The following is a 27,675-nucleotide window of genomic DNA, read 5'->3' as shown; positions in this document are numbered from 1 at the left end:
ACTCTGCAAGAATTGTATCGAATGTTGAAGATGAATGGTGAAGGGGCTGGGAGGAACCCTTCTGGAGGCAGATGCTTGAGATTCAATCTAGGGCACTTACTGACGGCCCTCCATATAGTCTTTCCGCCTTCCTGTAATTCAGCCATGGAGAGAGGGGAGACAAATCTTTTTAAAAAGTTTTTCCAGAAAGTTCCAAAAAAGCAAACTTGAATTTGCCAAGCAGTAACAACTATTTTCGTATCATTTAAATTGTATTTACAACTATTTACATAACAGTTACATTGTATTGGTATGTAATCTAGATGTGATTTAAAGCAAATGGGAGGATAATCTTAGGTTATATGCAAACACTATGCCATTTCATGTTGAGACTTGAGCATCTGTGTTGGGGTCCTAAAACCAATCAACATGCTCAGATATCAAGAGAAAACAGTGATAGCTGTGACTTTGAGCGACAAGGTGAGTTTCTCCATCCGTGTAACTGTTTTGTCAATGCCTGTGTTATAGAGTGGTGGTGAGCACAGGTGATAAAGTGTGCGGTGTGCTTGGCATGGGAACATGATTGCTGCTCTGTTACTCTCTCCCAACACAAATTTCTGGCACAAAAAAGTTGAGGCTTCACTTATCTTCACAGGATTAAAGTTTGAGGAGTGGGAAATTCTTAATTTGGGGCTAAGATAAAACAAAGTAACTCAAGACTGCTGAGTTACTACTTTGTCCCAACTGAAAGATTGGGGGGGGGGGGGGGGGCTCCAGCCTCTGCTTTTAAGTAGCATACATACCTCCTTCTAGCAGATAAACACTTGATTATAATGCAGTGAGTTCTCTAAGAGAAACATATTGCAAGAACTATTTACTTGGGCTAAACAGTCCAGGATGGCTTCCTGAGGAAGTGGTGGTAGAGTGGATCTTAAAGGTTATGTAAAAATTCCCCAGTGAGCACGTAAGGAAGGAGAGGCTTTAGAGTCCTTCTAAACAGAAGGATTAGCGCTTGCAAAGATTTCTTAAAGTGGCCTCCAGAATCTTTATGTTTTAATCCCTGCCAGTTTCTCCAATCTCATTTTACCCAGAATTGGCACGCCAATCTCACATCAACCCATACAGGAGAATTTTCTTTTTTCGGCTATTTAGGGCCATAAGTGCGGCATATGGAAGTTCCCAGGCCGGTTGGTCAAATCAGAGCTGTAGCTGCTTGCCTACACCACAGCTCCAGCGACAATGGGATCCGAGCCACATCTGCGACCTACACCACAGCTCGCGGCAACACTGGATCCTTAAACGACTGAGTGAGGCCAGGGATCAAACCCTCATGCCCATGGATACTAATTGGGCTGGTTACTGCTGAGCCTGGGAACTTCCTTTTTTTTTTTTTTTTTTTTTTTTTTTTTTTTTGTCTTTTTGTCTTTTTGCCTTTTCTAAGCTAAGGCTGCTCCTGCGGCACATGGAGGTTCCCAGGCTAGGGGTCTAATCGGAGCTATAGCCTCCAGCCTACGCCAGAGCCACAGCAACGCAGGATCCAAGATGTGTCTGGGACCCACACCACAGCTCAGGCCAACGCTGGATCCTTAGCCCACTGAGCAAGGCCAGGGATCGAACCTGCAACCTCATGGTTCCTAGTCAGATTCGTTAACCTCTGAGCCATGATGGGAACTCCCTTTTTTTTTTTAAAGGATAATTTTCTTTTCTTTTTCTTTTTCTTTGGCTGCACCACATGACATCGAAAAGTTCCTAGGCCAGGGATCAAACCCTAGCCACGGCGGTGACAATGCTGGGTCCTTAACAGCTAGGCTATCGGGGAACTCCTTGAATTCTTTTTTTTTTTTTTTTTTTTTTTTTTTTTGGCTTTTTGAGGGCTGCTCCCATGGCATGTGGAGGTTCCCAGGCTAGGGGTCAAATCCAAGGTGTTGCCGCCAGCCTACACCACAGACACAGCAATGCCAGATCCTTAATCCACCGAGCAAGGCCAGAAATTGAACCTGCAACCTCATGGTTCCTAGTTGGGTTTGTTTCTGCTGCACCATGATGGGAACTCCCTTGAATTACTTCTTTGATGACTATATTCCCTTTTCTGTTTTACTGGACTGTTCTTTATGTGGCCCTTGGGTCACTGGACTGCTTCTCTTATTTATTATTTTCTCTTCCATTTTTCGTATCTTTCTCTTTTTGCTCCATCTTATAGGAAGTCTCCTTAACTGTATCTTACAATCTTTCAACTGAATTTTTCATTTCTGTTGTCATCCATTTCCCTCAATCCCTATTTCCTTTCCCCTCCCCATCAGCAATCATTCTTACACATTTAATATAAATATCTTGTTTGTATATATTTTAATAAAAAGCATATTCTTATTTTGTATCTATGTTTAATTTAAATAAAGAATTTATGGTATGGGAGTACCTATTGTGGCTCAGTGGTTAACGGATCAGACTAGGAACCATGAGGTTACGGGTTCAATCCCTGGCCTTGCTCAGTGTGTTAAGGATCTGGCATTGCTGTGAGCTGTGGTGTAGGTTGCAGACGTGGCTCAGATCCCGTGCTGCTGTGGCTTTGGTATAGGCCGGTGGCTACAGCTCCAATTCAACCCCTAGCCTGGGAACCTCCATATGCCATGGGAGCGGCCCTAGAAAAGGCAAAAAGAAAAAAAAAAAAAAAAAAAAAAAAAGAGAGAGAGTTTATGGTACGCATATTCTTACTCCTATCTTCCCATCACTTCTAACCTCTCCCTTCCACCCTCCTTCCCAGATCCTTAGTGTTACAGTTGAATTTATTATCATATTAATTTTCCATGGCTGCTATAAAAAATTTCTGTACACTTGTTAGCTTAAAACAACACAGTCCTGGAGTTCCTAATGTGGTGCAATTGGTTAAAAATCTGACTCTGGGAGTTCCCGTCGTGGCTCTGGCGTAGGCCGGTGGCTACAGCTCCGATTCAACCCCTAGCCTGGGAACCTCCATATGCCGCGGGAGCGGCCCAAGAAATAGCAACAACAACAACAACAAAAAAGACAAAAGACAATAAAAAAAAATCTGACTGTGACTGCTTGAGTCGCTGGGAGGTGCGAGTCTGATCCCTGGCCCAGCACAAAGGGTTAAAGCATCTGGCCTTGCCACACCTGTGGCGTAGGTCACAGCTATGGCTCAGATTCAATCCCTGCCCCAGGAACTTCCATATGCCCTGCGTGTGGCCGTAACAACGATAACAAAAAACATAGTCCTGGGAGTTCCCTTGTGGCTCAGTGGGTTAAGGATCCAGGTCGGGTTACTTCTGTGGCCTGTGAACTTCCACATGCCTCAGGGCACAGCCAAAAACAAAAACAAAACAACATGACAAAACAACTTCTACAGACCAGAAGTTCAACATCAATTTCACTGAGCCAAATGATCTCTTCATCTCAAGATCTTTAACTTAATCATATCTGCAGGGACCCCTTTTTGAAATAAGGTAACATTTGCAACTTCAGGAATTAGGATGTGGACATCTCTTTGGGAGCCATTTTCAGCCTACAACAATTATCTATTTGTATTTCATATACTCATCTAGACATATACACATATATGAAACATTTTTTCTTTACAAACGAAAAGGGCATAATATGCTGTTTAAATGTCACCTCCTCAGGAGTTCCCATCGTGGCTCAGTGGAAATGAATCTGACTAGCATCCACGAGAACAAAGGTTTCATCCCTGGCCTTGCTCAGTGGGTTAAGGATCCGGCATTACTGTGAGCTGTGGTATAGGTCGCAGACACAGCTCAGATCTGGTCTTGCTGTGGCTGTGGTGTAGGCCGGCAGCCATAGCTCTGATTCGACCCTTAGCCTGGGAACTTCCATATGCCGTGTGGGTGTGGCCCTAAAAAGACATAAATAAATAAATGTCACTGCCTCAGAGAAGTTCCTTCTCACCCCTGTATCCATCGTACAGCCCCATTTATTTTTTGTTGTAACATTTGTGTCAGACAAGTTTCCTTGGTGCTATTAAACAACTCTTGCTCATTTAAGCATCAGATGAATTCAGCATAGGTTATTAGACAGTACATAGTATTATCAGACAAGTTTCCTTGGTGCTATTAAACAATTCTTGCTCATTTAAGCATTAGATGAATTCAGCATAGGTTATTAGACAGTACATAGTATTATCAGGAGGGTTGTACACACCACTTAAGAGAGCTCATGCCTAAAATCACCCCACAGAAGTGACCTAGTACACATACTACAGCAAAACTGCTGGCCAGACATCAAGTGCGCTGGTGCTGCTGGAGGTAAGCAGCAGACATTGCAGTCAGAAGCTCCTTCCTGCTCCCCTGGAATGCTGCCCACCGCACCAGAGGGATCTTAGGTGGTGACAGCTTCTTCCACTTACTTGCTGCCATCACATGTCAAGATCTGGTATGTTTGAAGTCAGGTGATGGAAATTCTCCAAGTTTGTTCCACCAAGACTATAGAGTCGGAAGATGATAGAGAAGAGAACCTATCAAAAGAATTCTTGGGAGTTCCTGTTGTGGCTCAGTGGAAACGAATCTGACTAGCATCCGTGAGGATGCAGGTTGGATCCTTGGCCTCACTCAGTGGGTTAAGGATCCTGCATTGCCGTGAGCTGTGGTGTATGACGCAGACTTGGCTTGGATCGTGCGTTGCTGTGGCGTAGCCTAGCAGCTATAGCTCTGATTGGACCCCCAGCCTGGGAACCTCCATATGCCGAGGGTGTAGCCCTAAAAAGACAAAAAAGAATTCTTGAATCACCAGTCTGCCCTTTAACTTCATTTGAGGTTGGGGGGTGTTTAGAACCAGTTATACAACTAACACTTTTTTTTTTTTTCTTTAATGTAGCTCTAGTTTTAAGGACACCAGCGGTCCTGGATTCATTCCAATGATGCTCCAAAGAAGAACTGTGGTTGTCGAATCCATTTAGGAGCATCAGGACCCATTTTTCAAAAGAAACATTTCACAGATAATAGCAGAGCTGGCCTGTAAGGAAGGAGCATTGGGGCCTGGAATCCTGCACACCTAGGTCCTTTGTGAACCCCAAGTGAATAAATTTAATGTTAATTTAGGGTTCCCTCTATTAGCCACTATTTATTTCATTTTAAACTGCCTGTGATGATGGTCTGTAATTAGTTTATTCATACACTTTAAGTGCTGTCTCTAATTATCTTCCTCAGTATGTTAGTTCCCACAATTCTAGATCAGCCCTGTAGTGAGCAGCCACTGAACTCAAACAGCTCTGGTAACATCTGGTAGCAAGAAGAACAACACTAAGGACACATTCTGAGTAAGGCTTAGATGAAAACTACACAAAGCCCTCAGAATATGTAAGTTATTGCATAGGCTTCTTACTTGGCTATGCAACAAATTAGCCCTATTTCCCCCCACAGCCTTTTTTTTCCTTTAATAAACTAGGTTTTAGGTTGAAGTCCTTACATATTAATTTTACAAGCTACTACTTACAGCCTTAAATTGCTATTCCTCTTTTATTCATCTACTTTATTATTATTTTTTTTATTCTTGTTGCTGCCTCTGTACACCGCACCAATGCCAAATAGAAACACAGAGACAGAGTTGGAAGAAACAGAAAAAGTAGCTTTAATTGCCAAGCAAGGAGGGGAACACAGCAGGCTGGTGCTTCAAGGACTGTGGCCCGCCTCCCCACCTTTGGAAGGGGTAGTGAGAAGTCTTGTAGTGTTTGAGGAGTAGGGTGTCATCAGCTCATGGACATTTTCCTGATTGGTAGGTGGTGGCATCATTGGGAGTCAGCCTCATTAGCCTTCTGGGTCTAGTCAGTGTGGGGTCTGTGCGCTTGTGGACAGCTACAGTTGACTTTTTTCCACCTGATGGGGGCTTCAGCACCTGCCAAACAACTCCAAGGATGTGGCTCAGAATATTACCTATAGTCTTTGAAGAACTAAAGGATTTGCTGAATGACTAAACTATCATTATTGTCTTGCTTGACTTTTTTCCTTTTTCTCTGTATTTTCTCCCTCCTCTGATTAACTGGATTCTTTGACTAAAGTTTTTCTGTAGATAAAAAGGCAGGGGGAGGACATGAGTCAGGGTCCAGGCTGGGAAGGCCTCCCAGGGTCCTGCTTGGTTACAATCTCTTCCCTCACACCAACTCTTCTTCTCCTTTGGTTCATCCCTTTGTATAACAGGATTCTACCTTCTTTGGCCCAGGCTTTTTTCCTTTTTTCTTTCTTTTTTGCTACAACTGTTTTTCTTCAGTATGTTTAAAACCATATGCTCTGTAAGCCAAGGCTAGAGCTATATGTTGTTGAGTGGAGATGGAATAATACTTTTTTGAGTTTTCTTCTGTTTCTTAGCTACCATTTCCTAACACTGGACTTATTTTTACCCCAAAGGGTAGAGACATTTGAAAAGTTTTCAAATTAAAAGGGGTTTTCTGGGATGCCCAAAGCCTTCACCTCACTCACAACAGGTGTTAATTTATAATAACAGTTGTCAATATGGCTTTCCTTTAGGTATGCCAACAACTCAGATGCTTCTTTCATCTTATTCCATTCCATGAATTCATTCAATAGATTTTAGTCACTCCAATGTGCAAGTCACTGTACCAAGTCCTAGATGCTTTAGGACAGGAGAAAGGCATTATTTAGAACTTTTCCATATATTCTCATGTGAAGTTCATCATAAAAGTAACTGCTTCATATGCACAGTGGTAAACCCTTTCAACGACTATCTCTTTTCACTCTTCGCAACAGTATTCTAGTATTATCACCATTTTACTGACTCAGAAAAATAAGCCATTTGCCAAAGGCCACAAAGGGAGCTTGAATTTGGAATCAGCTCAGCTGAGCCCCAGGACAGAAAATCTTTTCTGCGTACTGATTTAGCCTCTCCTCCCAGCTCTGGTCTTTCAAGTAAGCTTTTTGCAGTTTGATTCAAAGATCTTTTCTATCATTTAATCTGTTTCACATCCCTTTCTTCTGTGACATCTGTTGTGGATTGAAGCATGTTCTCTGAAAATATGTATGTTGAGGTCTCGCATCAGCATCCCGTATTGAGACCTTATTTGGAAATAGAGTTGTTCTAGATGTAATTAATTAAGAGGAGGGCATACTGGCATAGGGTGAGCCCCTAATTCGGTACAACTGGTATCCTTATAAAAAAAGGAAAAAAGTAGAGTGCCCGTGTGGCTCAGCAAGTTATGAACCTGACATAGGGCCCATGAGGATTTGGGTTCTATCCCTGGCATCACTCAGTGGGCTAAGGGTCTGGCATTGCCACGAGCTGTGGTGTAGGTCACAGATGTGGCTTGGATCCAGTGTTGCTGTGGTGGAAAAAGGAAAGCATTTGGACACAGACAGATATACACACAGGGAGAATATCATGTGAAGATTGGAGTTACACTGTCACAAGCCAAGGAAAACCAAGACTGCCGGCAAACCTCAGGCCTCAGAGAAAGGCCTGGAATCGGTTGTCCCTCCAGCCCTTAGAAGTAACCAACCCTGGAGTTCCCATTGTGGCTCAGTGGTTAACTAATCGACTAGGAACCATGAGGTTGCGGGTTCAATCCCTGGCCTCGCTCAGTGGGTTAAGGATACAGCATTGCTGTGAGCTGTGGTGTAGGTTGCAGACACCTCGGATTCCGCATTGCTGTGGCTCTGGCATAGGCCAGCGGCTACAGCTCAATTAGACCCCTGGGCTGGGAACCTCCATATGCTGCAGGTGCGGCCCTAGAAAAGAGGAAAAGACAAAAAAAAAAAAAAAAAAAAAAGAAGTAGCAAACCCTGTAGACACCTTGATCTCAAACTTCTTGCCTTCCAAACTGTGAGATAATAACTTTGTTATTTAAGCTACCAGTTTGTGATATTTGTTGTGGCAGTCCCAGCAAAGGAAGACATCTAAACTTAGATGATTCAGGAACTCAAATTTCTACTGCTCTCTTTTTCTTCCTAACGCTGCACTATTCCCTGTCCTGACTCAGGACTTTTAGGTAGAACCAGGCATGTTATTGCCAAATATGAGATGTAAAGAGATCCTTGGAGTTCCTGTCGTGGCTCAGCAGAAACGAATCTGACTAGTATTCATGAGGATGCAGGTTGAATCCCTGGCCTCACTCAGTGGGTTAAAGATCTGGTGTTGCCATGAGCTGTGGTGTAAGCTGCAGATGCGGCTTGGACCCCAGCGTTGCTGGAGCTGTGGTGTAGGCCAGCAGCTATAGCTCCAATTCTACCCCTAGCCTGGGAACCTCCATATGCCATGGGTGCAGCTCTAAAAAGCAATTAAAAAAAAAAAAAAAGTTATCCCTGAATTCTGTGATCTCCCTCCCACATTCGGGCAATCAATCAAACAGCTAAAAGATTAGAAGTTAACTGGGTTCAAATATCAGTTTCCACATTTACTAGCTGTGTGATCTTGGGCAAATCTTCAAGCCTGAGTTTCTTTCCCTGTTAAAGGAGGGGCTAATAACACTACTCCATGGAATTTGAGTGATGATTAAGGGAGAAAATGTATGACTTAGCACATAAAGTGGCATATAGAAAATACTAAACAGAATTATTTATTATCATTATAGTTTCCAAAACAAACTTCAGAATTTTTTTCACATGTATTTTATTTTATTGTTACTTTTTGATTTTTAGGGCCACACCCTCAGCATATGGAAGTTACTGGGCTAGGGGTCACATTGGAGCTTGCAGGAGGAAGCAAAGAAGAAAAGTGATATTTATAGGGATGCCTCTGTTTACAAGAAACCTTTTTTTTTTGGCTTTTTAGGGCCACACACGCAGCATATGGAGGTTCCCAGGCTAGGGGTCGAATTGGCCTACGCCACAGCCACAGCAACACCAGAATCCAAGCTGTGTCTGTGACCTACACTACAGCTCATGGCAACACTAGATCCTAAAGGATCTAGTTAATACCCACTGAGCAAGGCCAGGGATGGAACTTGAGTCCTCAGGGATACTAGTTGGGTTCATCATGGTGAGGAACTGCTCATATGTATTTTAGATACACATTTGTGTACGTTTTCAAACTATTATAATCTGCTGGTCAGAGAGTGACTCTAGCTACTAGGCTCTATTTAGTCTGTCTTTCAACTTGGGCAATATCTAAAATCAAGAGGATGCGACCTTAAAATAGGGAACTAGAATCTACGTTAGATAATCCTTGAATCACCAGTGTGTGCCCTTTGACCTCATCTCTGGTATTAGAACCACTTCTATAACTAAGACATCAAAACAAAACTGTAGCTCCAGTTCTAGGAAGGGAGGTTTCAAATTGATAGAAAAGAAAAGGCATGTATTAAGGGAAAATATTAAGGCCCATACCTGAGTCTACAGAATAGGTTACTATGAGCTGCTAGAAGACAGAAACCCAGTCAGCTTGGTTAGTACTATACTGGGAAAAATTGCATCTGCCAAGAAGTATTTAATTTGACCACAAACATTAGAGCAGCAAGAATAAGTATTTTCATCGTTATAAACTCTGCAGGGCTTTTTTTTAAAGCAAAAAAAAAAAAAAAAATGCTCAATAATTAAATGAATAAGCAAAGTGAACTATTTTTTTAGGATGACTTATGGATGGAAAGAAGCTGGTTCAACACTTAAAAATGAACACTTGAAAGCTAAAAATGAACTGTATCAACTTATTAAAATTCCAGTATATCATTATTCTGGCTAACTCTCCCTCACACTCTTATTATGTGACTTATTTTTGTTATCTTCACAGTACTCAAGTTACCTGTCTCTGTTCACTGTATGCATAGTGCTGGCACCTATCAAATGCCTAATAATTGCTAACTAGTTTGGCAACTTGTCAGGAGAATAAGTTTAAACAGGAGAAAAAGGACTGTGCCAATTACATTTGGCTGTATTTCAGATATTTGCGTTGGTGGGGAAATGGCCCACCAATGTAACATTCAAAATGTTGCTTCCCGAAAAGTCAGAGTTAAAACTGGATTCCACTCCTAATTTCGCCAGTCCGGAAAGGCGAAATGAATGCCATATTTCTCAAAGACCACGATTTCATCTCTATATTCCCAGACCCTGTCTCTACGTCTGCTACACTGTAGGTGTTTCAAATGCACCTGCTGAATCCCGATTTGGGCGGGAATACGAATTCAGGGGACAATTTAGTGTTTTTTATTTTTATTTTCAAACCCCAAACTTCGTTTAGAACCAACTGCGTTAGAAAACCATTACCAAATACCTGGCTGGCCAGACGTTCCAGTTAACAGCCGGCGGGAAAGTGGAATTTTCGATTTGCTTAGAAGTAACGAAAACGTGTTGACTTTCGTTTTATGAAAACGCACGGGCGCGCGCAGATCACCCAAAGAATGATAAATTCACCAGCATTCAGAGTGACTTAAAGAGCGAAGTGAGAGAGTGTGCTGCTCAGGGAAGGCCCAGTTAGTGGAATCGAAATTACAACCACGGTGTCTTAAGCGTTAAAACTGGGGCTGCGATTGCTCCAGGACTCGGAGGCCTTGCAAGACCACATTGGCAGGAGGGCTTGGCCCTTCTCGCGCACCGTAGGACGAGCTCTCTGGGCCTCCGTAGGCCCCACCCTCGGCGTGGAAAAACTTTGGGAAGCTGCCCACGTTAGTGCCTGCTGCGTGGGCCTAAGACCGGCCGAGCAGAGTCAGAAGACTAGTAGGACCCCTGCCACAGAACCGCTTCAATCCGGAAACAGAAATTCTCGAGGCCCGGCACTGCTAAAGCCAGCTCTTCCCTGGGAGGGAGTGCACATGCGCATAGGGGTCCTGGGAAACCCTTAAATACCGTCATGCGGGAGCCTACATTCTCTTTCCCTGCCGCCGCCGAGTCGCGCGGAGGCGGAGGCTCGGGGTGAGTAGAGCAAGGCGAGAGTGGTGTTTGCGGAGTGTGGCTCAGTGTTTTTCAGATGAGATTGGCGATAAGTGTTTAGGTCTAAACCCAGTTTGTTAACCAAGATTTTCTTTTCTTTTTTTTTTCCTATTGCAGTGTGCTCAAGATTTGGTTCTACCCGTAACCCACCGCCATGGCCGAGGAAGGGTGAGCTCAGGGTTGGGGTGGCGAAACGGGCGAGGCGCGGGCCGCGAGCCCGCAGCGTGGGTTCTGGGTTTGCTGTGGCGCTCTACGCGGCTATGATCTAATCTCGCCAACGACTGTTTTGTCCAAAGCATTAGATGGTGTGCGGAGGTTTTTTGATTTTTTTTCTTTTTTTTAATTCTTCCGTGTTAGCATTGCTGCTGGAGGTGTAATGGACGTTAATACTGCTCTACAAGAGGTGCTGAAGACCGCCCTCATCCATGATGGCCTAGCACGTGGAATTCGCGAAGCTGCCAAAGCCTTAGACAAGTACGTGTATCAGTCTCAATACTGTGGGGTGTTGGATCTGGAACAAAACTGCAGCCAAGGGAAGAGAGCGTGAAGTTCATGCTGTTAGCACAAAAGTTGTGAATGGCATCCGTTCTACAGGAAACCTAGGAAAAGGTATCAACTTAGATCTTTTAACGGCCCACTTAAAAGGGTGTAGGTTTGGAATGGGGGTGCGCCCTTGCTTCTTAAAATGGAACTACAGCGTTTGAGTGATGACTTAAATTGTCGGATACCCCTTCACTCTTTCCATGAGTGAAATCTAATAGTCTGACAAACCTGTAGGTTGTGGGGCTATTAATGCACTGTTAACTAGGGAATCCATAAGAACCTTCATATAACACTTGTAGATTTTGAACTATTAACATGGCAGAAGTGCCTGGATTTTTAGGTGAACTCAATAAGTGTTTTAGCTGTAGAGGTCATTGTGAGTGTGGGACATTTGTAAATTGGTTAGGTTTTTGGAGTGGTTTACATTGGCAAAGCAACTATCTAAATGAGGTGAATTTAAATGATCTTTAAGGGTACTAAAATATGTGAGTTTCTGTTGTGTTAACTGTAGTACACTGGCCAGTTGAGTCCAGTGGAAATAGCATTCCTTGTTGGAAAATACCTGGTATGGATTTCCTGCACTATTTGTACCTTGACAATACTGAGCAGTGTTACTGTCTGGGTTAGTAATGGGTAACTAATGAGTAAGTTAGTTTTTACATACAAACTTTATATTATTAATTACTGAATCAGAAATGTTTCAGTGGAGGAAGTAAGTGAATGTTTTGTGGCAGCTACATCAGCTTGAAGTTGTGTTCTCAGACGTGCTTCTTCTGTTAGTCACTGTGGCTAGTGCAAAGAACTCTTGTAAAAGTGCGGTAGTGGATTTAGACCTGACTTGGTTTCTGTTGGGTTTTGCATTTCAGGCGCCAAGCCCATCTTTGTGTGCTTGCATCCAACTGTGATGAGCCAATGTATGTCAAGTTGGTGGAGGCCCTTTGTGCTGAGCACCAGATCAACCTAATTAAGGTAAGTTAGCCATCTAACTTGCTGTCTTGACTGTTTAAATTCTCTAGGTAGGTTAATGAAAATTGGGCCAGTTAGGGTCGTGTTTCCAGATAATGATAGCTGATGACTCATAGCAGAGCAAATTCTGCAAAGAGCTCTTTGCTTTCTGCAGGTGTGAAAAACTTCACAAACTTGACAATTGTTAGATATGTTAAAGGTAGTTTTAGAAGCATTTTATTCCCACAGAATTAAATGCTAATTTTGATGTTGCCATAGAAAAAACTAGGTAGGAGGTCTTGGTGCTGCTGTACATGATGACAACTGGCTCCCTCTACTGAACTTCTATGAGGAAACTGCCATGTCACCCTATCTGACTACAGCTGCCTTTCATTTGATGTGTCCGTCAGTAGCATTCATGTCTACTAGTGGTGATTTTTTTTTTTTTTTAATTATTGTTTCCCTCAATAGGTCGACGACAACAAGAAACTAGGGGAATGGGTAGGCCTCTGTAAAATTGACAGAGAGGGAAAACCCCGTAAAGTGGTTGGTTGCAGTTGTGTGGTGGTGAAGGTAAGTCTTTTTTGTCGGGGGAGGAAAGTTGTGCTGGGTGACCATGCTTAACCCTGTATTGAATCTAAATGTTGAGAATATCTTAAAAGTAAAAGAAGTATGATTCTCAACACACAAAGAACGATTATTGTCTTAAGGGAAAGGGAAATGAACTGTAATTAAAGCCAGTCAATGAATCTGCTTACCTGAATGTGTTTCTGCAGAAATTGAGTAAACGCTGGCAATAGGAGAGCCATGTTACGAGCCTTACAGACATTGAAGTCTTTAAGGTCCCTGAAAATGGCAACAAGACATTTCAATGATGGGACGCACATAACCTAACATTTTGTAGCTTCACCATAACTAGTGCTAACAATTTAGTGAAGTTTTCTAAATACTAGTAAAAAATCACTTTTTATTTTTTAGGACTATGGCAAAGAGTCTCAGGCCAAGGATGTCATCGAGGAGTACTTCAAATGCAAGAAATAATCAAATAAAAAGACTGGCTCCTATTTCTTCTCATCTTTGGCTTTTATTTGGGGCAATATAATAAGGTTCCTGTAAGTGAAAGACGAAAGATAGTCATTGCCAAATGATTAGAAACGTGCTATTTGTCTCCTAGCTTTTTTTAAGTGGAAGCATGTTCTCCAAACTTTAAGTGATATTAGTGTTGGCCTTTAGAAGAGCCCATGTAAGGTTAGGCTTACAGTGAGGTTTTGGTGACAGTATTTCTGGGGTGTGGGCATTTATCATTGCTATGATGGGAACAGCCAGGAACTTGGAGAATGGGTAGAGGCTTGTCAGGTGTAGGTGTCAAGAATTAAGTTCTACAGATGAAAAGAACAAAGGTCGGCTGGATTGGATTTAGGCTGTGGGATGCTAGAAGGTGCATGATGGCCAGGTGTGCTTATGTACATGGCCCTTGATAAAAGTCAGGGTGTCAGTTGTAACTCACTTAACTAAATAGTAGGCACAGAAATGAGGTGTGCTTCCATCTATAATTGAAGAATCTCAGTAGGAGAAGTAATAGTGGCCCATGTATTTCAAGTGGGCATCATTGGTTGCTGTATGAAATGGTGAGTCAGGACTAAATGAGAATTTAAAAATTTGAATCCCTGGTAAGTGGCCAACTGGGGAGTTTTTCTTTAGTGGTTGCCAACTTACAGGGTGCCTGTGAACCTGCAACAGGTTCAGTTTTGACCTGGTGTTCCTCAGTGTTAATTTGCATTTGGGGAATTCATAGGTTTTAAGTCTTCCAAGATGTTTGACTGCTTCTAATATCACTAAAGGGTGATTATCAGCATGTTACCCACTGGTGGAGTGAAGGCCTCACATGTTGGCCTAGAGCTAGTGTAGTTTATACAATATGACTAAGTCTGGATGGTATATAACCTGGGCCATTTGGCTGTTCTAAGGAAAATGATTTCAGTTTGCTTTGAATTTTTAGTTGGCTCGTTTCAGCATCTCACCATTTTTAGTCCCTATTGTATTTGGTGCTGTTTTGAGCCTTTGATGGTCGTTTATGGGAGTTAGTATAATTTGGGCTAGAGAAAAGAACTACAGCAGAGTACATTTCCATATATTCCTTCACTCGCTGGCCCTGAGGATCACCTCTCATTAACACTGGTTTTCTGACACTTCCCTTTGACCTGAGGTGCAAAACACTACCCTTGAAGTGCAGGTATTTGACCCAAGTACTGCCTCTGCTGTGATCGTTGTGGAAAATCAGTACTTAGCAGTGGTCTCATTTCTAGTGTACACTTTGGCCTCAGTCCCTTGTTTTCCAGAGTTCAGGCTGTTAGTTTACTTCTGTAAGGTCAACCTGGAACAGCATCCACTCCTTTGTTCTTTGGTCCATTCTTTCCACTTTGTCTTTGATCAGCTCTAGACTAAAGGTGTGCACTAGGCAGCAGCCCACAAAAACCTACTTGTGCTTCAGGTTTTGTGTGCTTTAGCATGAACCTTATAAGGTTATGTTTTGGGGGGAGGAAAGAGTTATGCCAGCCAGCATATACCGGGCTTTGCACTGTGTCAACATCTGTTAATTCCTGTCGATTTCCCAAGCCAGAGCTCTCCAGTGTCCTGCCTCCACCTTGGTTTTTTAGCAGCACCTCCCAAGGACCAGCAGTCACCGCCAACTCACTGGTTTTCTACCCTTGCTGCTTCCAATTGCAGTCAAGGGGTCTTGTCTTTGACTTCATCTGTATGCTTCTGTCTTAAGTGCTTGTCTCTTCTCTACCTGGCAGTTTATTCATCCTTCAAAACCCAGCTCAAAGAAATGGAGGTTTAGTTGTGACTTGTTTATAACTTAGTTGGAGCTCCGGAGGGAGCCCATCCAAACTAAAGTACCCCGGGCAGTAGCAGATGTCTTTATTTTTACTGAGGAAAATAATGGTTTGAGGACATGTCCCATGTCCTCAAAACACATCTAGGTGAAGCACCCATGTTTTGTGCCCATGGACAGTGAGACTTGGGTATCCTTGTTCCTTTGACTTCAAGAACACTTCGAAGCAAGGTCTTTTTTTTTTTGTTAGGGCCACACGTCATGGTGCCTGGGAGACTCCCAGGCTAGTGGTTGGAGCTACAGCTGCTGGCCTACGCCAGAGCCACAGCAACGTCAGATCCTTAACCCACTGAGCGAGGCCAGGGATCAAACCCGAAACCTCATGGTTCCTAGTCGGATTTGTTTCTGATGCACCACGATGGGAACTCCAAGGTCCGTGTTTTATGTTTGGCAACTACTTTTAAAATTTTTGCCTAGTTGGTCCTGATTTTATTAAAATTTATATGTATTTTTGGTAAAGCACTTTAAATTCTTTAAAAAGCCAGTACTTCCATGGGAAAATTGTAGAAAGGGAATATTATGTTGGTGTCCATTAAAAACAAGGATTTGTCAGTTTTCTCATGCAGTGAGAGTTAAGGATCTGCAGTGGCTCAGTTGCTTCTGCAGTGCAGCTTCAATCCCAGGCCAGGGAACTTCACACGCCGGAAGTTGCAAAATAAGAACTTGGTAGTTGAGGAATGAATCCATTGAATAGGTAGAGGTAATCTCGAAGTGCCTTTTTTTTTTTTTTTTTTTTTTTTAAGGGCTGTGCCCATGGCATATGGAGGTTCCTGGGCTAGGGGTTGAACGTGAGCTGTAGCTGCCAGCCTAGGGCAGGGCCAGATCCGTAACCCACTGAGCAAGGCCAGGGATCAAATCCGCCTCTTTATGGATACTAGTAGTGTCCGTTAACCACTGAGCCACAATGGGAACTCCCTAGGCAGAGGTAGTCTTGTTGAAGACCACTCTAGATTTTTTTTTTTTTTTTTTTTTTTTAGAAGACTGACAAGAGCTCAAGGAGTATGTTAAGCACAAGCATGCTTGAATACCCCTTCCTGCACTCTTGACCCATGAAGGAGGAAGGAGAGACTATCCAAGGAGGGGGGATAAGATCACAGCTTTCACCACTCGACTGAGGCTGGGGCAGGCTGATGGCTTTGTCCTCATAGGCAGGATCCTCTTAAAGCTCAGTCTACAAGGCAGAACAGAATTTTGCAGCAGTAATTTCTGGCCAGAGCATCATGGCTGAGGTAGAGTGCCCAAGAGAGGCCACCAGGCTTTCCCAAGCCTGAGACACCTGTTGGGTGAAATCTGACCATTGCTAGTGACTAGGTGCTGGGGGCAGAGGGGTGGTTACTGTCAAAATTGAAGATTAATCTCACAGAGGATGGTCAGGTATTAAGGACCTGATTTATGTAAATACTAACACATCAATGTTCAGAAGAACTGGTGGTACTGGTGTTCCTCAGGCTGAAGTAAATAATACTTTTTAAAAAACAAACAAACAAACAAACTGGGCTTATACTTCAAATGGCATAAGAACAGCTAAATTAAAATTATCAGAGTTCCCATTGTAGCTCAGTGGGTTAAAAACCAGACGTAGTGTTTGTGGGGATGCAGGATCGATTCCTGTCCTTGTTCAGTGGGTTAAGGATCTGGTGTTGCAGTGGCTGCGGTGTTGGCCTACGGCTGCAGCTCTGATTTAACCCATAGCTCAGGAACTTCCATATATTGAAGGTAGAACCATAAAGATTTTAAAATAAAACCAAAAAAAAACCTTTATCACAAGTGAGATGTTTCAACTAGCTTTTTATCTAAAACCTACAGAGCCGAGTCACAGTCTGCTGGTGAAAGTTGCATTACGATCTGGCTTTTGCTTGGAAAGGCTTAGAAATCAGGGAGGTGGGTTTTTTAAGGATTTCAAAGACCTATACATACCAAAGGAGCAATTTCCTAGGCTCTTTCCTAGTTTGTATGAAACATCCCTTCCTTAAGAGTGTTTTTTTTTTTTTTTTTACTTGAACTGTGTTTCTTTTGATCTGTTTTCCCTATCTTCATCACTGCATTCCTAATTTTTTTCCCCCATTTTTGGCCATCCCCACCATACAGGCCAGGGATCAGATCTGAGCTGCAGTTGTGACCTCTGCTGCGCCAGATCCTTAAATCCACTGTGCTCCGAGTTGAATCTGTGTTCTGGCGCTGCAGAGATGCTGATGATCCTGTTGTGTCACAGCAGGAACTCCTCTAATTTGTTTCCAATAACAAATTGGTTTGGGGAAGGGGATGAACAAGAGAAGAGGCAGAGAAGTGCTTTTATAGGTAGAAGCTGAGCTTCAGGTTTCCTCTTTACTAACTAAACTGAATTGTGAGAGGTGGAGATTGTTGGCCATTCTGTGGCCCTGCGAACCTGGGAACTTCTGTTAACCTTGCATTTTCTAACGATAAAGGGAAAGAAGGATTGTAACGTATCAATTAAGAATGACTTTAGGGGGACTTCCCGTTGTGGCACAGTGGTTAACGAATCCGACTAGGGACCATGAGGTTGCGGGTTCAGTCCCTGCCCTTGCTCAGTGGGTTAACGATCCGGCGTTGCCATGAGATGTGGTGTAGGTTGCAAATGTGGCTCGGATCCCGCGTTGCTGTGGCTCTGGCGTAGGCCGGTAGCTACAGCTCCTATTCGACCCCTAGCCTGGGAACCTCCATATGCCGCGGGAGCGGCCCAAGAAATAGCAACAACAACAACAACAGACCAAAAGACAAAAAAAAAAAAAAAAAAAAAAAAAAGACGAAAAAGACACACATACACAAAAGTTTTTTTAAAGGTGGGTATTTTGCTTTTCTTCTTTAATCATCATGAATTATTTTTGTAGTAAGAAAACATTCTTGGAGTTCCGGTCATGGCTCAATGGTTAACGAATCTGACTAGCCTCCATGAGGACACTGATTTGATCCTTGGCTTTGCTCAGTGGGTTAAGGATCGAGCATTGCCGTGAGCTGTGGTGTAGGTTGCAGACGCAGCTCAGATCCTGCATTGCTGTGGCTGTGGTGGCTACAGCTGATTCAACCCCTAGCCATATGGGAACCTCCATATGTTGTGGGTGCAGCCCTAAAAAAGCCCCCCAAAAAGAAAAATTCTTAAAGAAATGAAAGAATGGTACAGGACATTCTTAGGGTTAATTTTGAATAAAAATTAAAAGTTTAAAAAAGTTTTTGTGAACAGTGAATTCATTTTCTTGCCTGGTAAAATAGCTCTTAGGACAGCTTTAAAAGACTGAATTCAGATCTAGCCAGCAGAGGGCGGTAAGAAGCTCATGTTAGAGGAACCACTGACTACAGCAGGGCCCTTAGGAAAAGATTCTTCTTGCACTTCTTGAAGATTGTTGGGCTTTGTTTACTACTTTTGGTTGCACTTGCTTTTTGCCTTGATATTGGAGGAGCCACACTCCCTCAGTGTGGTCATCATCATATGCTTTGGGAGTTTGTCAGTAGCGGTGACTAGTTAACTTATATACAAGTAAGAAATTGAAACTCTATGACATATTCCTAGAGGAAATGGTTTTGCTCTGTGACAGTGGTTTGTATGTTTTTGTTAGGCCCCTTTTTCTTCTACTATACTAAGAATTTGTCCAGAGCTATCTGTAGACCAAAAGGGTTTGGAGCAGGCCCATTCTGGAAAATGGGTACAATTTGGAGAGTATCAAGGGAACAGCTATACTGGAGGTTATCCCCAGTCCACAGTGCAGCTCTATGGAAAGCACTGACTTGGCTCTGCACTGTATCTTCTGTGCCTAGAATAGTGCTTGTTGTGGTAGGTGTTCCCCTATTTTCTATTGGATGAATGGATTTGGTCTGCCTATCTGTTTAGTTAATTTGTGGGTTTAAACTCCCCAGCCTCTTTTGACACTTCAATTTCTCATATTCCTTTTTTTTTGGCAACAAGAGTGAATCTCTCAAGTTGGGCCTCTTCTAGACTTGAATGGTGCCAAGCTGTCTCAACTTCCCTTCTCTCCAGCTCCACTCTAGGGAGCAGGGCAGAGAAGCCTAGCCTATCACAATATGGGGTACATAGTTCTAAGAACCTGAAAAAATAATTTTAAAAGCTATTATGAGACCTGGGAACAGTAAAATGCACATGAATTCAGGGAAACTATTTTTACACTGTAATAATTTCTTTTTGAAGCCTATTTATTGAGACACATGCCAACAGCACAAGTATTGTATGAGTGATGTGAATTAAACCTTACACAAATGTAGTATTTGTCTTTTTATTTTTCCTTCTTTCAATTCAGCTGCCCCCAACTAAAATTTACAAACAGATATAAAAATCCTGTTTGTACCTGGTTGGCTTGTTAGAAAAATACAGGGTAAAAGGCCTGTGATATTTCACAGTGCTGCCACCAGGTTAAATGGAGCAAAATGCACATAAAAAAAATAAATATGAGATCCATAAGGGAAAAATAAAATATTAACATACGAAATGCTGCAAATTAAAAATCCTGTCTTCTCCTTTAGATTTGATGTTTGGATATACTTGGTGAGTTCCAGGGGTCAGCAGATGTTTTGCTAACTGGGTGTGTGTGGTGTCTTACTGGGAGGTACTTACCCACTCGTGGATCATAAAGTGATGCAGTTATGCCATTATTTCAGGAGGGAGTGCACGTATAATTTTAAAGAAGAAAATAAAACCCTTTTCTATCCCACCCCAAATTTCTGGCGTGTCGAGTCTAGAAATTCTATCCTCAAATAAACATGAAAGTGATAATGCAAATGATAAATGATAATGGCAATGTGCAGGAGCAAAGTTCAGAGACCATCGTGGAGAGGAAACAATGCTTATTAATTTTTTTTGATTTTTTAAAAAATGAATGTGGTCAAGCCATAAAAATTATACTTCTTGTTACCTTTATCGTTGCCTAGTGTTGTTGCATGAAGTGAGGCTTGTTCAAAGGGTACTTTCCAGGTTGCATCTGGAGTCTTGAGTAAGACTGCAGGGCAGATGGAGTTTTGATAAATATTCAGTTACAGTTTGAAGCTGTCCTCCTGGATGGCAGTACAAATAAAACGGGTAAGAAATGAGTTCATCTTCAAAGCAACTTTTATGTTTCGGTAAACCTACTGAGTGCATTTCTCCTATCAGGGCAGTCGAACAATGGGCAACAACAGTTTCTTTCTCTTTCTGTCCCTCTGTCTCCCTTCCTTCCTTTCTTTCTTTCCTCTTTTTAGGGTCACACCCACAGCATATGGATGTTCCCAGACTAGAGGTCAAAGCAGAGCTGTAGCTACCAGCCTACGCCACAGCCACTTGGAGTCAAGTCACATCTGCAACCTACACCACAGCTCATGGCAACACCAGATTCTTAACCCACCGAGCAAGGCCAGAGATCAAACCTGTGTCCTCATGGATACTAGTTGGATTGGTTGTTGCAGAGCCACAACAGGAATTCCCAATTTTGTACTTTTTAAAAGTCTTCCATGTAATCTATTATATTGAGATGTACAACCTCTATGAAATTGCTATTTTGATATGTTAAAAATATTCAGAGATGAGTAATTTTCTGCAGGGACCTTTGCTTTAAACCACTGAGCGTGGCCAGGGATTGAACCCACATCCTCATGGATATTAGGCTGGTTACCATTGAGCCACAATAGGAATTCCAACAACAACTCTTTGATGAAGCAGAAACCTGCCTGTCCCTTGAATCCCAGGACCCTCCAGCATGATGACCATTTGCAAGTAACAGTACAGATTATTTGTGGCAAGTGATGGTAACATATTAAAAGCAAGCCGTACTTCTGAGGGGTGAGGGAGAGAAGAGCAAGGCAGGAGTGGAATGGGGGATGACATGGAGACAGAGCCAGGCAGAGAGGTGGAAGGACGGAGATGGGGAAGGAGGGGGAAGAGAGGAAAATGGTGTATATTCAGGTTACTATAGCCTAGTACAAAGGATTTATTTACTTGCTTCATGCATTATTTTCTTCAGTTAAAAAAGAAAATGTCACCATTCACGTTTGATTTTTGGAAGATCAGCATTCACCTAACATTGTAAATCATTAGTTGAAAATAAGTATAAATGAGTTGAATATTAGCTGACAAGTTATATTTTCATTGCACTGGATAGGATCCCAATAGTTATTTTCCCTGGGGAATCTCAACTGAAATAATGTTTTATTCAAGTGAAAATGCCCATAGTCATTATCTATCCCCAGACTTGTGCTTGTGTGTTGACATTTTTTTCCTCAGAGCAGCAAAGTAAAATATTTTATCCTACTTATATAGTTTAGCTGTATCTTCCTATTAAGGCATTCAAATTTGGAAATTAACAGCCAGTTTGGGAATACAATTGCATTGACATGCCAGTGTTATTGATGTGCAGTGATAATAAGAGAAAAGGAAAAAAAAATTTTTTTTTTTTTTGAGATATGGCACTCTGGTGGGTATGTTTCCAGATTCTGAAATTTAGAGATGAAAAGAAACTTTTGAACAGTTCCTTTATGTATTTTCTTGTATCTGTCTCTGCTTTGGTCAAATTCCAAAGACTGTAATTTCTCTTATTAGCTTTTGTCTTCCATTTACTTGGTTCTCTGAGAGTGTTTCTAAATTTGGATTCATTAGAGAGAAATTGATTTCCTGAGAATACTTTAATATTAAAATTAAGTATATATGATTGTTATTTTTAATGTCTTAAAATGTTTTATTTATGTTTACATCATACATAATAAAAATTTAATGAAAATAATACTCATAAAATTCACAACTACCAACTTAAAGTTTAGATGAAGACTGCAGAACTTCTCTAGATTAGCTTCTATCTAAACACCAAATTTGAAATTACTACAGCAGATTCTTTTCCATTATAGGTTATTACAAGCATCTGAAAAAGAATATATATGTATACATATTTGTACATATATGTATAACTGAGTCATTTTGCTATATACATGAAACTAATACACTGTACATTAACTGTATTTTGATTTAAAATGGTTAAAATAATAAAGTTACTATGTCATTGCTATCTTGAATAAAATTGGTTTTAATCTATTGGCTTAAAAATTTTTTTAGAAGAGCCAACAGTTTCTAGTTGGTAGTTTTATCCAACTTAGCGTTTCTTTTGAGGGTCATTCAGTACATTCTGTGCAGTGAACAGGAGGTGGCAGCATAACTTCAGCTGTTGGAAAAGCAGTGAAAATCAATCCCTTTTGAACAGAGAAGTCTGGGAGCGGATGAAGAGATGACTTAGAGCAGCAGGTGCTACAGTGTGTCTATCAAGCAGGATACACAGGAAACAAATGTGAAATAAAACTGTTTAATGCAATGCCTCTGCTGCAGATTTTTATGCATATTTTCCAGAGTAATAGCCCTTTCTTTCCCTTGTAAAAATGAAATGGGTCAGATGTTGAAATTTTTATGGGACTTAGAAAGCTGTACATGCCTAACAAAGAACTTGGTTCTTCAGCTGTGGGATTTCCAATCTCATTTTTTTTTTTAAATGAAGTAATTTTTAGGAATACTAGACACTCATCTTCCTTAGTTCTTCTCAAATTTCCAAGTCAATTTTAATGATAATGAATAAGGAACCTGGGTATCAGGTCGATAAAAGAACCCATATGCACCTGAACTACTACTGCCTGTTTTGTTGCAATATTAGTGCTGGAGAGAAAGGATTAGATTGGTAAGTCCATAGACCTCAAGGTCTTAAGACATCAGCTTCTATTTAGCATTCAATTTGGTACCTTTCCTTGAGGTGGTGTATATATGTAACTGTAAATAAATTTCTATGTTACGTGTATAAAGAACTGTATTATTTCCTAGCTAATTTTAGGAAATTTAACCAGCTATTGGAGGGGTATCTGGAAAATCAATAGGATTGGTTTTAAGAAAAAGGAGGAGAAAATGAAGGCTTAAATAGAGAAGTTTTCTTGTTACCTATGCTAGGTCTTTACACTGGTGAGGAAAGAAAAGATTCAAAGGATTATTTTAAATTGATGAGATGCATTCCAGCTTCTCCCTTCACTTAAAAATTCCACATTCGGGAGTTTCCGTCATGGCGCAGTGGAAACAAATCTGACTAGGAACCATGAGGTTGCTGGGTTGGATCCCTGGCCCCGCTCAATGAATTAAGTATTTGGCATTGCTGTGGCTGTGGTGTAGGCCAGCAACTGTAGCTCTGATTAGACTCCTAGCCTGGGAACCTCCAAGTGCCGCAGGTGTGGACCTAAAAAAAAAGAAAAAAAAATCCGTATTCTTAGAAGTCTTGTTTAGGAGCTACTTCCCAAACTCTTGCCTTTAAAATGTGAATCTGTTGCTTATTTTCACTTACCTTTGAGCTTTAAGTCCCTCATGTTTGCATATCATCTGCTTTGGAACATGCTTGCTTCTCCTCCCACCCCATTTTGAGAAAGCAACTCTTGCCTAATAGCATAAACTTGACTTGCGTGTACTAGACAGAACATTTTATTCACATGCTAGCTCTTTTTCCATTAAAATCCTGGGTTAACAAATACATAAATATAGCATTTATGGGTTCACCAGAGACCCAAAAGTGAACCTGAAATTTAGTCTACCACTTGGCAGCTTATATCACTGGCAGGATTACCGTATCAGAAATAATGACTTGAGTGTGAGCTTGAATAAATGAAAACCATAGACTTTAGTCATAATGCAGTCAGAGGTTTATCCTGGCCTTCATAAATAGAAGGGAGGGAGTAGCTGATCTTAAAACCTATTTTATCTTTCTTTTTCAATATACTGGATCTCCTCATCACATAATGGTAAACAAGGAATTCCCTTGCGGCACGGTGGGTTAAGGATCCAACATTGTTACTGCTGTCATGTGGGTTTGATTCCTGGCTTGGGAACTTCCACATGCTGTGGGTGTGGCAAAAACAAAAACAAAAACCCTAAATAATTGTGATCAAAGACACTGGAACTAATTTTCATCCCTTTTGACATACCAAGAACTTTAAAATGGGATTTGACAAATTTTTGGTGTGTTTGTAGGGCCAACCACTGTGCATCAGATTGGTGTCTATACCAATCAACTTGAAAATGATAACTTGGGAAGGCAATGGCACTCAGGTGCATGCACGCACATGCTTGTGCACACACAAGTTATAGTGGTTTTTAGCCCAAAAAGTTGGGAGGGGGTGTCTTAGGTGTGAATTCTGACTTTGCCCATTAGTGATTTCGAGACCCTAGAGAAGTCTTTTAGCTTATTTAAACCCCAATTCTTCTCTAAAATAGGAATACTAATACTGTCTTATAGTTTTTTGTTTTTGTGAAGATTAGCTGAGACAATACGTGTAAAGTGCTTAAGTTCATGTGCAGAACGTAAATGATGGTGGTTACTATGATGATACAGGATTATCACAGCAGATTTAAATACATATAAAAAGTGTAATCAGACTGCTTTTCCCTTGCAAATCCCGAGCCTACATATAGATTTAAGATCTGTTAAAAACTCAGATATCCCCTGAGGAGTAGGTTACAATTTTTTGTTACACAGTGCTTGAGACAGTGTATTTGTGTAACCTTCTCAGAAAAGGTTTATAAATAGCTTTCATAGGCTATGGACTTTACTAGGGAGGCAGTCCTAAGGGGTTCATAGAAGCTGGTCTAAAGATTATTAAGAAAGATCAAAGAAAACTGTTCTGCCCAATGGGAGTTTATTTCTGTTCAGACTCCTCTTCTTGGCCTGGGCTCTCAACTGTGGCTTTATGCATCCTAGATAGCATGCGTGTTCATTTAGGAGCATTGATTGTGGCCATTTGGAGTTTTTACCCTGAACAACATTTCCCAAACAGGAAATTTTTTGGCTGCCCCCAAAGCATATGGAAATTCTTGGAGCCAGGGATTGAATCTGAGCCATAGCTGAGACCTATGCCACAGCTGCAGCAACCTGGATCCTTAACCCACTGTGCTGGGCGGGGGATTGAATCCTGTCTCCAAGGTAACAACGATGGCTCCTTAACCCGCTGTGTCACACTGCAACTTCCCCAAACAGGAATTTTTTGCACACTATTAACATATTGGGTGTTTTACACAATGTGTTAACTTTATTTCTATAGAGTTTTGTTGTTGCTGTTCTTGTTTTTACCTAAGAAACAAAATGAGTTTAAGTATTTTGAAAATCTAGGCCTTCTGCCTTGAAAGCTCTTTGATTTGGGGTCTTTTGTGTTTTCTTTCTTTCTTTCTTTTTTGTCTTTTTGTCTTTTCTAGGGCCACTCCTATGGCATATGGAGGTTCCCAGCCTAGGGGTCCAATCGGAGCTGTAGTCTCTGGCCTACGCCAGAGCCACAGCAACGCAGGATCCAAGCCGAGTCTGCCACCCACACCACAGCTCACAGCAACGCTGGATCCTTAACTCACTGAGCAAGGCCAGGGATCCAACCCGAAACCACATGGTTCCTAGTCGGATTCGTTAACCACTGCGCCACGACGGGAACTCCTGTGTTTTCTTTCAATTACAACTTAGATCTCTGAGCCATGAGGTCAGAAAATGATTCTTCTCTCCCTGCCCTTCCTTACCTCCTCTGGTTGCTCATTTGCACTGTTCTTCGTGTTAGTCTAGAGATTGTATACTTGATTAAAAGTTTCTTAAAGGTAGAATACACTCTTCTTATATGCTTTTCCTGCTGCCTAAAGTGATGTTTTGTTCAAACGGTGCTTAGAAAATGAGGATGTGAATATGAATTGCGATCATGTTTTATATATTGGGGATACAGGCAGTGCCAAGAATGATTAGGCTAAAATAGGGACTCTTCATTCCAGAAAGATGACAATGGAATACTGTGACAGGGATTATGTATGGTACCGATTGAACAAAAAAGTCTTTTTCCCACTATAATTTAGGCTAATCTAGAAAAGAAATAAAACATAGCTACTGTAAATACTGAGTAGATAAAATATTAGTCCAAGGGTTGATCTAACCTGAAAAGAGTAAGTTTGGTTGAGTATAGAGACAAGAATAGAGGAAGAGTTAAGAGAAACTGCATGTTTTAAAACAAAGTCTCTGAACTCTAAAGCTAATCTAAGGTGCCACCATCTTGGCATCTCAGCTAAGACTGAGTCATTCTATTAGACTAGCAAGGGCCATGGCTTTGACAGTAGGACAGTCCTTATATTTTCAAGAGTCAAAAAAAATGGAATGTGTCAGTTTTATTTTATTTTATTTATTTTTTGTCTTTTTGCCATTTCTTGGGCGGCTCCCATGGCATATGGAGGTTCCCAGGCTAGGGGTCTAATAGGAGCTGTAGCTGCCAGCCATAGCCACAGCCACAGCAACTCGGGATCCGAGCCGCATATGCAACCTACACCACAGCTCATGGCAACACCGGATCATTCACCCACTGAGCAAGGCCAGGGACTGAACCCGCAACCTCATGGTTCCTAGTCGGATTCGTTAACCACTGCGCCACGACAGGAACTCCTGGAATGTGTCAGTTTTAAATGTATAATTAATTTGTCCTTGTCCCCGGCACCCTTTATCATCTTCACCTAGCAAAACCCCAACCCTGGTTAGTAGAGTACTTCTCCTGGTCTATTCCTACACCCACATAGCTAAATGCCATTGCAGAAAAGTACTCAGCCAAATCAACTGGCTTCATGTTGAATAGGTAAGGATGCAGGTAGGAGGTTAGAAATTGTGCTGGCCACCTGATGTTTCTGATTGTTTCTATTTTCTCTCATTGAATAAGAAAACAAGGTCACTAGCCAGAATCAGCCTGAGGGAAGGAGGTGATGAAGACTTGAGGTGAGAGGAGGGTGAATGAGCAAAGCATGTGATCCCACATCCCCTTTAGATACTGTCCCCATTTCTCAGTTCCCATGTATGGCAAAACCACCATACAAGGGTTGTCTGTACTCCTCATCTTCGGTTCTGCTTCCGGTTCAGCTTAAAACCACTGTAATCAGGATTCAGAGATCAGATTCTGTAATCAGAATTCACTCAAAATTCCTCTGAAACTTCTCTTGTCAAGGTCATTGGTGGGTTACATGTTGTTAAACTTAATGGCCAAGTCTCAGTCCTTATCTTTCCTGATTTTTTCTGGAGCAGTTGACAGTTGATCACTCCCTCCTCTCTGAAGTACTTTCTTCTGTTTCTTGCTACTTTACTGGCTCCTCCTTCTTGGTCTGCATTACCAATTCTTCATCCTGTCTCTGACCTCCTAATAGAGAACTCAGGTTTCATTCCCTGGATCTCTCCTCTATTCACACTCACTTTCCTGGTGGTCTCATCCATAGAGACGTGGAGGGCTTCCAAATTTACATCTCTGTGGCAGAAATTTCCCCTGAACTCCAAAAGCCTGGCCCAGCTGCTCACTTGACATCTCTACTTGAATGTCTAACAGGCTTCTCTAGCCAAACTTTTGATATTTCTTTAGAAAAAAAAAAAAATTGCTCCATTCCTGATTCCTCCTCTTTGCAGGAAATAACTTGATCCTCTTAATGGCTCAGGCTAAAAACTTGGGAGCCAGCCTTGCCTCCTCTTTCCT

General features: G+C 41.7%; 2 protein-coding genes and 3 non-coding genes across 25 annotated transcripts in view; 4 read left to right on the top strand and 1 right to left on the bottom strand.

Annotated features, from left to right (window-relative positions):
* SLC18B1 (solute carrier family 18 member B1) overlaps positions 1-10,461 on the bottom strand; it is a 33,771-nt gene extending 23,310 nt beyond the window's left edge. For all 21 annotated transcript variants that reach the window (XR_014839581.1, XR_014839577.1, XM_085015940.1 and 18 more), the window contains exon 1: positions 10,162-10,461. The gene's annotated coding sequence lies outside the window, so the exon portion shown is untranslated. The remainder of the gene's footprint in view (positions 1-10,161) is intronic.
* Positions 10,462-10,766: 305 nt separating this feature from the next.
* On the top strand, positions 10,767-13,369 carry RPS12 (ribosomal protein S12). Its single transcript, NM_214363.1, is given in 6 exon segments — positions 10,767-10,799; positions 10,935-10,985; positions 11,175-11,291; positions 12,227-12,329; positions 12,777-12,878; positions 13,284-13,369. Coding segments are annotated over 5 exon segments (399 nt in total). The 5' UTR covers positions 10,767-10,799; positions 10,935-10,971; the 3' UTR covers positions 13,347-13,369.
* LOC146406006 (small nucleolar RNA SNORD101) lies at positions 11,516-11,588 on the top strand. Its single transcript, XR_014832331.1, has one exon. It is a non-coding gene; the product is annotated as a small nucleolar RNA SNORD101 (small nucleolar RNA).
* LOC146406005 (small nucleolar RNA SNORD100) lies at positions 12,613-12,689 on the top strand. The gene has a single exon (XR_014832412.1). It is a non-coding gene; the product is annotated as a small nucleolar RNA SNORD100 (small nucleolar RNA).
* On the top strand, positions 13,040-13,169 carry LOC146406004 (small nucleolar RNA SNORA33). Its single transcript, XR_014832394.1, has one exon. It is a non-coding gene; the product is annotated as a small nucleolar RNA SNORA33 (small nucleolar RNA).
* Positions 13,370-27,675: the final 14,306 nt, after the last annotated feature.

The sequence above is a fragment of the Sus scrofa genome, chromosome 1 (genome assembly GCF_054392235.1).
Source record: "Sus scrofa isolate SSC_HxYL_T2T_F1_AM1 chromosome 1, Sscrofa_HxYL_maternal_Yorkshire_Landrace_v2.0, whole genome shotgun sequence".
In the NCBI taxonomy this organism is placed as follows: Eukaryota; Metazoa; Chordata; class Mammalia; order Artiodactyla; family Suidae; genus Sus; species Sus scrofa.
Note: the sequence above shows the minus strand (reverse complement) of the source record. Positions and strands in the feature narration are given on the sequence as shown.